Source organism: Chenopodium album, chromosome 3 (genome assembly GCF_948465745.1).
Source record: "Chenopodium album chromosome 3, dcCheAlbu1.1, whole genome shotgun sequence".
Taxonomy (NCBI): Eukaryota; Viridiplantae; Streptophyta; class Magnoliopsida; order Caryophyllales; family Amaranthaceae; genus Chenopodium; species Chenopodium album.
This window is the reverse complement of record NC_137836.1, coordinates 15,982,290-15,992,288: the sequence shown is the minus strand read 5'-3', so window position 1 is coordinate 15,992,288 and position 9,999 is coordinate 15,982,290. Positions and strand designations below refer to the sequence as shown.

Sequence of the window (9,999 nt, the reverse complement as noted above, 5' to 3'; positions counted from 1 at the left end):
CCTATCGGCTACTTTGACTATCGTTTTCCAAACTGACGTTTCTACAAACCCAGTCATAGTGGGGGCTTCTGTAGACACCTAAAAATGTCTCCCCAAAACCAAACCCGATGATGAACAACCTTTAACCGCCACTATTGGTCGGGTTTAGTATTTAATCCCGAGAGTGCTTAAAAAATCATATTTTATTAAATTCATATTTTTGAACAGTCCATGGATTAGTATTGATGTTTGGTAAAAGCATAGTTTTAATTTCAGCCCAAACTTATTAATTAATTTTAAGCCCAAACCTTTTTTATTTTATTGTTTTATTATTTATTTTTGGCCCAAACCCTTTATTTATTTTTATTTAATTATTTTCTTATTTTAGCCCGAATAATAAAAATTCAGAAAAGGCCCGAAATTATCAATCGGCACTTAAAAAGCTGAAGGAAATTAGGGTTAAAAATGTATTTAGACGGAAAAACGGGCTGGAATTTCCCGCGCCACGGCAGGTACCTACCGTGTCACGGGAATCCTTCCCGTCTGACGGTGGGATTTCCCGTGACACGGGAAGTCTGCCGTGACACGGGACATTCCGTGTCTTTTCCGCGTAAACCCTTAACGCGTTTTCTATCCCGTTTTCTGAAAATTTCCCGCGTCACGCCAAAAGTGTACCGTGTCACGGGAAAGTGTACCGTCTGACGGTGGAGCTTCCCGTGTCACGGTACAGTTTGACCGTGTCACGGGATACTTTTTTAGGGTTTTTATCATTTTAGGGTTCCGTGTGCTCCCTCAGCACATTTTCCCTATAAATACCCCCCTCATTTCTCATGAACGGGGCACCGAGTAAGTCTCTGATTTTATTTTCTCTCTTCTATGCTTTAGCCTAAACACTAGTCTACCCTTTTCACTTCAAAATTCCTTCTTCAAGCACTCAAAGGAGTCCATATTTTACTCGAGGTTCTGTCCTTAAGCCAAGGCGTGAAGGGTAGAACTGTTTGAGGGTTTGGCCCCAAAATCAACTTTATTTAATTTAATTTAATTTAATTATTGTTTATTTATTTCCTTGAAGTTACTAACTCGTTTATTATTTTTTAGTTGCAAACAAACAGAATCAAAGTAAGGATCATGCTCCTTTTGTTTTTATTATTTTTCTAACGATTTTATGTTGTTGAAATTGTGATTAAATTGGTTTTAATATTAATGTTGTTCTATTATTTTTATGATCACCATATTGCATGTTTAAAGGGAATATGTAATTGAAAATCACGCCTAATAAGATAATTTGGACAACCGGTTTAGGATCCTTTTCAATCTTGTTGTTTAATTTAAGTGATCACAAATTTTATAGAATTATGTGTTGCATTAATATTCAACCAATTTAGTTAAATAATAGTTTGGAGCGAATTGAATTATTGTTTGTATGCCTTTGAGATCACTGGAATGCTTTTCAATATAAGAATCGAGTAGAGGCCAATACGGGCGAATGTGACTCCATGACTCACTTCGTACCATCATCCCCGATCCTCCTTTCGTGGTTCTGAACCATATGAAGTTAGTAATCTCATGGATTATGAATGGGGTGTAACCTTCACGGGTCAATTGTTGTTGCCTATCGTTGTCCCTTTATCGTGGTTGCTTTTTATGATCCGTGAACGGTTTACAAGTTCCTTAAAAACTTGTTGGCGGCTCCCTACTTTCCTTGTCCCTAATCGTGTCCCTTATCGTGTTATGTCAATTCCCACTTCCTATGAGGGCCAAGCATATTCACACATGCTTTACCGTAGGCGCAATTCGAGCGACGCCTACAGTGTCATGTTAGGATGTTTTGATCTTCCTAGCATCATGTTTACGGTAATAACTATAATTTTTATTATCAAATATGACAATTGTGTTTCTTGCGATACTTCCTACTGTCTTTCCTAATATCATTTTAGTATCATGTCAAGGCTAAATATTTGATCTTTGATGTTTAGTAACATGCTCGGGTTTGTTATTAATCTTGTTAATATCATGCCTAGGATCTTGCTATTAATATTATTCTTTAATATGATTTTGATTATTATTATAATCGTTATAATTATTGTGATAATGATTATTTTTTATTATGATTATAATTATAATTTATGATTATTATAATGTTGCTTGATATTGATATTTATTGTTATTGCTTGATCACACCTTTTATGCATGCTTAAAAAGAATTAGTACTTGTAATCACGCTTAATAAGATAATTAATAATCTTGTTTAGGGTCAATATGATTATAATTCAAGTGATCGTCAATAATAGTTTATTTGTGCATTAATATTCAACCAACATAGATAAACAGGTTTAGGGTTAAACCTATTGATTGCATGTTAGTCAGAAAGCACACATGAATACGATCAGAATAAAGTAGAGGCCTATTATTAGGGCAGGTTCAATCTCTTTTAGGTTGAATTTGTACCTTCATCCCCTAACTACCAGTCATGGTTCCAGACCTATTGGAGTTTGACGATCTCCTGGATCGTTAAGTGGTGTAACCTTCACCTCGTGAACGGTTTACAAGTTCCTAAAACTTGTTGGCGACTCTTTTGCTCTAGCTTCTTTCCCTTTGGACGCCACCGTACTTTAGTGTATGATCACAGTGGGGTTCAAGTTTGGGATAATGCTTGAAATATTCCCTACAACTATCCTCGCGTTGCTTACTGCAAATTCCCTAACCATGCTGTGCTGAACTTGGAGGTGCCTCTATGCAGTGATATTGCCTCAGCCATTGGGGTAAAGAATTTGGCTGATGAACAATAAAAGTTTTAGCGGCTGTCTCCCCCTTACTCTAGCGTTTCCTCGGAGTTTTCCTCAACTAGGTTTGTGGTCACCGGGTAGCTTTTGTTATTGTCTTTAGGGTGTATAGCCGCCAAAGATTGTATTTTCTATTTGTTTTTCCTATAACACTTTATCTTCTGATTGCTGGGCTTGTCCAGCTTTACTTGAGTTTTGTATTTCCTTAACTATTTTGCTGAATGTTTCCTCGTCCTGGTAAATGAGGGTTCATTTTTATGAATATTGTAACTTTCTTACTGGATGTTTACTCTACCTTGGTGGACAGAGGTTCAGCTTGTTAGTATATGCACTTGATAACTTTCCTCTTATTTTGCTTACTGCCTATCTTGTTACCTGTATGCTTGCTTAGACATGCTGCTGAGCCATGGTGTAGGAGTACCTCAACCTTAGGTCAGCAGCCCCCTTATCGATCTAGGTGGAGCCTCGTAGGATGGGCTTTCCCGTTATTCTTGCTCGTACTGATTTTTTGACTTTGTTCCCTGACTTGGCTGTATAAGGCCTTTTATTTATCGGCCTTCTTTTAAATTTGGTGGGAATTTGTCAATATTTAATGCTTTTCATCTTGTTTGTGATGGAGGCTTATGTGTTATGTCTTCTACTTAGTTTTCGTAGAGACTTACTTGCACACCACTTAGCTTGGCTGTAATTTGTTTCCACGTCGCTCAGCCTGTATTACTGTGTCTTATTCATGTTATCCAACTTATTTTTGCTGTGACTTATTTATTTCGTTCAACTTGTTTTTGCTGCTTGTTTTAATGTCGTTTAGCTTGTTTTGCTACGCATTGTTTATGTCGTTTAGCTTGTTTTGCTATGACTTATTTATGTTGTTTAGCTTGTTTTCCTGCGAATTATTATTTTATGCATCTTACTTATCTTTGTAAGAGCTTATTGTCGATCTATCTCCTTTCTCCCCCACAAAAGAGGTGAGCTGGGTGGAACAAAGAGAGCCTTGGTGATGCTCGCTTAGCCTGCCCTTTTGCTTTTTGTTCGTCTTCTATGCTCAAGTTGAACGTGTCAAGCTTCCCTCTCAGTCGTCCTCGAGGTGGTGCCCTGTTTTACTTTGAGCAGGCAAGTTGAACGTAGGATAGTGTGTTCTCCTTCGTCTAATGGTGCTTTGCCGCACCTTATTGTGATGCTTTCTTCTATTAACGCTTGTATAGATTTTCTACATGTTAGCGTGCAATGCTAAAGCATAACTTGACATATTTACTCAAGTTTATATAGTATACACCTCACGCAGAGGCTCGTATTTCATTGAATTAAAATGGCTTAAATTGCCTTGGTTAATATAGCATAAACTAAACAAAGTGTGTGCATAATTTAAGCAAAGTTTTTTTTTTTTTATTTCTACTTAGCCATTTGCCTTTAGAATAAAGTATTTCTGTAACACATTTGCATTGAAACTATTACTTATGACCTGAGCTTCTTGATCTGCGAGGAGGAAAGCGCCTGGCCCTACTTGCTCATGGATGATGAAAGGGCCTTCCCATTTTGCTGACAGCTTTACGTGCTGGTTTCCTCTCCCCACTGCTACTATCCTTCTGAGAACTAGGTCTCCAGGCAGCAATTCTCGATGCTTGACTCTCTTGTTAAAAGCCTTTGAGATTTTGATTTTTTGGTCTGCTAGCTTAAGAACTGCTTTTAGCCGCATCTTTGGTAGGAAATCCAGCTCTTCCAGCATGCGCTTCTCATTTCCTTGCTGCTCATAGTGATGGATTCTCAGGTTGGGGATTTGCACTTCCACTGGAACTATTTCATCTGCTGCATAAGCCAAGGTGAAAGGACTTTTTCCAGTAGAATCCTTCTATGTTGTTTTGTTTTCCCATAATACCTTCTGGATTAGGTCAGCCTAGAGGCCTTTATGTTCTTCTACCTTCCTTTAAAAGCCTGTTAAGATTAGCTTTTTTGCTGCTTTTGCTTGGCCATTGCTCTGCGGGTGGAAGACTGAGGCACTTACATACTTGGTGCCCATTTCCTTCAAGTAATCTTTGATGGTGTCACAGTTAAACTAGTATCCATGATAAAAGACTATGCACTGTGGCACCCCGAATCTTGTTATGATGTTCTTCCAAATGAACGTTCTCACTTGGACAACCTTTATATACTTGGTGGGCTCAGCTTCAATCCACTTGGTGAAATAGTCTACTGCCACTATAATATACTTCATGCCCGCTGACCTAGTGGTGAAGGGTCCTAATATGTCCATTCTCCACTAGGCGAACAAGATCGGGCTAAGAATTGGGGTTAAATCGTTTGCTGGCTGGTTTATGAATGGGGAATATTTTGGCATGTTTCGCACTTTTTGACGTATGCTAAGGCATCCTGCGTCAGAGTTAGCCAATATGCTCCCCTTCTAAGCACTTCAACCTTAGGACTTTTTCGCCAATGTGGTTGGCACAGATTCCTGAGTGTGCTTCTTCCATGATTTTCTCCTGCTCCTATTCCGGAATACACCTCAACAACAATTTTGAGAAGCTTTTTTTGTTGATCTCTCCCTTCATCACCACGTAACAATTGGCGTCCTTTTGACTTTTTTGGCTTGTGCCTCGTCATCCGACAGCGAGCCATGCACCTTATAAGTCAATATGTCTGTGAACCATGCTTGTTATTGTCCGGTGCAATTCACCTGCTTGCTCTCTGCGATGCTGCTTTCTTCCAGGAATTCCACCATGACTGTCCTTGTGAGGCTTTGTAGGGTGGAACTGGCTAGCTTTGATAATGCGTCGGCTTGGGAATTTTCTATTCTAGGGACTAGGTCTATCTGAAAATGTATTAGCTAAGCCACCATCTCTTTCACCTTGGTTCTGTACTTTAGCATTGTAGGCTCTCTAGCTACATACTCCTTCTTCAGCTGGCTAGCTACCAACCGAGAGTCGGTCTGCAGGTGCACTTTTCTAGCTCCTATTGCTATACTCATTCTCAAGCCTACTAGAGTTGCTTCATACTCTGCTTCGTTGTTTGATGCCTTGAATTTGAACTTAATGGCATATTCAAATACATTGCCTTCTAGCGATGTTATTATTATCCCTGCTCCGCTTCCTGTTTGGGCTGAAGATCCATCCACTGCCACTTTCCAAATTTCGATTTCATATTCTTTTTCTTTGTAAGAGGCTTCTACTACGAATTCTACTAGGGCTTGAGCTTTGATACCTGCCCTAGGCTTGACCTCAAACTCATATTCAGAGATCTTTATCGTCCACTTCAGGAGCCTGCCCGAGGCGTCCATTTTCTGCAGGGTTTTTTTTTCTAGCGGGTGAGTTGTAAGGATTTGAATTATGTATGCATCAAAATAGGGTTTCATCTTTCTTTTTGTTGTCACAACTACAAAGGCCAGCTTTTCCACCGATGGGTATCTTTTCTTAGCCTCTGTCAGCACTTGGATTACAAAGTATACTGATTTCTGTTGTTTTTGCCTTTCATCCTGGAGAACTAACGCGATTGCTTTTATTGAGGCGGATATGTACAGTTGTAGTTTTTTTCTCAGCTTTGGTCTGATCATGGTCGGGAGCTTGGTCAGATTCTCCTTGATCCCTTCGAAAGCTTCTTTTTCTGCTGCAGCCCACTTAAACTCCCTGTTTTTTTTCAGCAACTAATAGAATGGTAAGGCTTTGTCAGATGATTTGTGATGAATCGAGTCAGTGCTTCCATCCTTCCTCTTAGTCGCATGATGTCTTTAGAACATTTTGGCTCTAGGAGGCTTAAGATTGCCTCCTCTTTCTCCGTGTTGGCGTCGATTCATTTCTCACTTACCAGGAAACCAAGGATTTTCCCAGAGCTCACCCCGAATACACATTTCTTTGGGTTGAGCTTGATATTATACTTATTTAGCGTGACATATGTTTCCTCTAGTTCCATAATGTGCCTTGCCTACGTGACACTCTTGATAATTGGGTCGTCAACGTATACTTCAACATTTCTCCCTTTTTGGTGCATGAATACTCTATCCATTGTTTTATAAAAAGTAGCTCCAGTATTCTTCAGCCCGGAGGGCATAACTATGTAATTGTACACTCCCTTTTGGTGATGAATACGATCTTCTGCCTATTAGGCTTGTGCACGATGATCTGGTGATACCCTGAGAAGGCATCCATGAAGCTTAGCAAGGCATGCCCGCTGGTTGAGTCTACCAGCTAGTTAATCTATTGCAGCGGGTAGTAGTCTTTTAGACATGCTTTGTTGTGATCTGTGAAATCAACGCACATCCTCCATTGGCCATTCGCTTTCTTTACCATAACCCTTTTGGCCAACTACTCTGGATGATCACAAGGCTCTATGAATCTAGCCTCTAGGAGTTTGTCTACCTCCTCCTGGATTGCTTGATTTTTCTCCATGGAGAAGCTTTGCCTTTTCTACATAACTAGCTCGATGTCCTCTTTCACATTCAGCATGTGAACCATAACTGCAAGCCCCCAATTCCTGGCATCTCCCCTGCTAAAAATGTCCTTATTCGCTCTCAACAGCTCTATAAGGTGGACTTCCCACTCTAGGGTCACTATATTTCCCAATTTACCGTCCTATAGTTATCACCCTCTGTAAGCTCAACAGTTATGTGCTGCCCGCTAAGCAGCGACCTGGCTGCCTCTTGTTTTGCAGGCTAAGAGTTTTCCATTGCTAACTTCTGCTTATCTTTTTCTTTGTGATACACCTCCCACTTCCTTTTTCTTGATTTCTTTTCGACATGCTCGCTGGACCTTAGGTCAGAGCCTGGCTGCTGCCTAGTCCTAGCAGGCTGCTTCAAGGTTGTGATATAACGCTGCTAGGCTGTCTTTTGGCTTCCCTTGAGATTTGTAGACCGCCCATTATTGGTTGTGTATGCTATGGCAGGGTGATAGGTGGATACCACCCCGCCTATTTTGTGAATAAGAGGTCTTCCCATAATCACATTGTATGGTGATAGGGAGTCTATTACCAAGAATTCTGCACGAACATCACGTCCCCTTGACCTCTCTCCCACTCGAAATAAGAGCTCAATTATTCCCTTAGGAATCAGTCCAAACCCCTTTAATCCGGTGACTTCATAACTCACCCATTTTAAGTCTTTCCTATCTAGATTTAGCTCTTTGAATGCACTAATATATATGATGTTGGTTGAGCTGCCACCATTTATTAGTACTATATCTACCTCCTAGTTTGCAATTCTCATTATCACCACTAAAGGCTCATCATGAGGGTAAATTATGCCTTCCTGGTCATACTAATCAAATGTAGCTCATGGTAGCGGGGGAAGTGGCGGCCATCTGCACTTCTCACTGTAATTTATCTGGTGGATCATTGCTCGCAAGTCATCCCTTGCTCTGTTCAACGTTCCACCATTGATTACATACACCCTTCCCTTTATTTTATTGTCTCGATCTCTACCCTCGGCCGGGCCTCTATGACCCCCCTGCGGTCATGGACGGACCTGTCCTCTTCTCTTCTCCTGGAGGAGTCAGATTGTTGTTTGAACTGGTTCACGTATCCTCTCCGGACTAAGTCCTTTATGTTGTCTTTCAAGTGCGTGTATTCATTAGTGATGTGTCCATAGTCCTTATGGAAGTCACACCACTTGCTTGGATCACGGTTTCTATTCATCATTCTGGGTGGTCTCTGCCACTTATCGTCAACCTTGTTCACGCTGAAGATATGAAACCTCGAATGAGTGAGCAAGGTTTATTGGTCAAACCTCCCAAGTCTGCCTCCTTGTTTTTGGTTTGATCTTCTCACTCTAATCGCTCTGTCTGCATCCCTGCGACCTTTGTTCAGCTGTGCTGGGCTGATCCAACCTGGTTGTGTTCTCTGCCCGGGTGACTTCAGCTCGCTTAACTGGATCACTTGGTGCTTTTCTGATCAGCATTGCCATATTGGTCTCACTACTTTTATGAACTCGTGCGCTTTTCCCAACGCTTTAGCCATCGTTTTATTATTCTTTCATCCCTTATACGCTTTGAACGGTGAGCCCGGTAGCAATTCGCTCTGCATTGCTAGCAGCGCTACCTCTTGGCTCATGTTTTGGATGATTGTTGCTTCCTTGTTGAATTTTGTGATGAATTTTCTTAGGGGCTCATCTTTTCCTTGCACTAGTGACATCAGCTTGGTGGTCATTTTTGTGCGATCCACCAGGGTTACAAAGTGCTCCATGAACATTCTCTTCAGCTGATTATATGAGTAAACGGACCCTTTTGAGATGGCTCTGTACGATTCAGCTTCCAACCCTTCCATGGTGGGTGGGAATGCCTTACACCAGAATGAGTCTGTCATGGTGTTCAGCACCATGTGATTCTCAAACGCTGAAACGCGGTTCTTAGTTGATTTGGTTCCATTGTAATTACAACTGGGCATCTTTATTTTTTCCATCGGTTCCTCCAGAATCTTCATACAAAATGGGGAATCATCTAGAATAACCTTGATTCACGCTCGCTTCTCCCTGTCCAAGCTTGGTCTTCGATCAGAGGCTGGTGACTTGCTGCGAGTAACTCGAGCCTCTAGGCTACCCTTTTTTTGGGCTGCCCCATCCACACTCCACTCCTGATTTAGGTTTAGAGCTTCCAGTTCCAGCACCTTCTTCCTCAGTAAGACAAGCTCTGCCTTCCCTAGGGTGAGATTTATTAGTGTCGCCTTCTTCGCGGCTGACTCTATAGCTGTAGCAACTGGCGAGGTGCCTGTTCCTTTACCAAAGTTGGTAAGGACTACTGTCATGGCTGCCAACTGCTCTTTACTACATTTAGAGAGGTTTTGCAGAACGGCTGGCATATTGACGGGCTGCGGTTTTTGGGTTACTGGTGTTGAAATGATAGGTTCATTGTTCACGCCTATTAGTGGCATCCCGAACTTAAAAGTAGAACAAGACCCTATCGGATCTATTGGGCTCGCCGCCGCTTTGGTTGCAGCAGACGCCGATTCGGCTGGATTAGATTTCTTGGATATATTGGATTTGGGTTTTTCGATTGATCCTTTTGGATCGAGGGTTATTGACGCTGTTTTTTGTGGTGTTTGATTGGCTTCACTGATCTTAGATACTGGAGTTTGAACAACTTCCTCTCCGGCCATGGCGGTTTGTCAACTAGTCCCTTGCTTAGCTGGTGTATGTCAAGTTAGATGATCCTACCCTTCTTCTAGCGCCAATTGTTCCAGGTGTGAATCGAAGGGTTCTGCTGGCACAAGCCGGGTCCCGTCGACGACTTACGCAAGGCAACACACGTAAATTGCCATTGGGGGT

The 9,999-nt window shown here is 41.5% G+C and overlaps 2 protein-coding genes across 2 annotated transcripts; both read right to left on the bottom strand.

The window, feature by feature from the left end:
• Nucleotides 1-4,155: 4,155 nt before the first annotated feature.
• LOC145624883 (uncharacterized) lies at nucleotides 4,156-5,475 on the bottom strand. Its single transcript, XM_081677970.1, has 2 exons — nucleotides 5,431-5,475; nucleotides 4,156-4,608 (listed from the first exon to the last, which is right to left on the bottom strand). The coding sequence occupies exons 1-2, from the start codon at nucleotides 5,473-5,475 to the stop codon at nucleotides 4,156-4,158; spliced, it is 498 nt and encodes a 165-aa protein (XP_081534096.1).
• Nucleotides 5,476-5,580: 105 nt separating this feature from the next.
• Nucleotides 5,581-8,643, bottom strand: LOC145624882 (uncharacterized). Its single transcript, XM_081677969.1, has 3 exons — nucleotides 8,567-8,643; nucleotides 8,206-8,418; nucleotides 5,581-6,376 (listed from the first exon to the last, which is right to left on the bottom strand). Exons 1-3 carry the CDS (start codon nucleotides 8,641-8,643, stop codon nucleotides 5,581-5,583), a joined length of 1,086 nt encoding a protein of 361 aa, XP_081534095.1.
• Nucleotides 8,644-9,999: the final 1,356 nt, after the last annotated feature.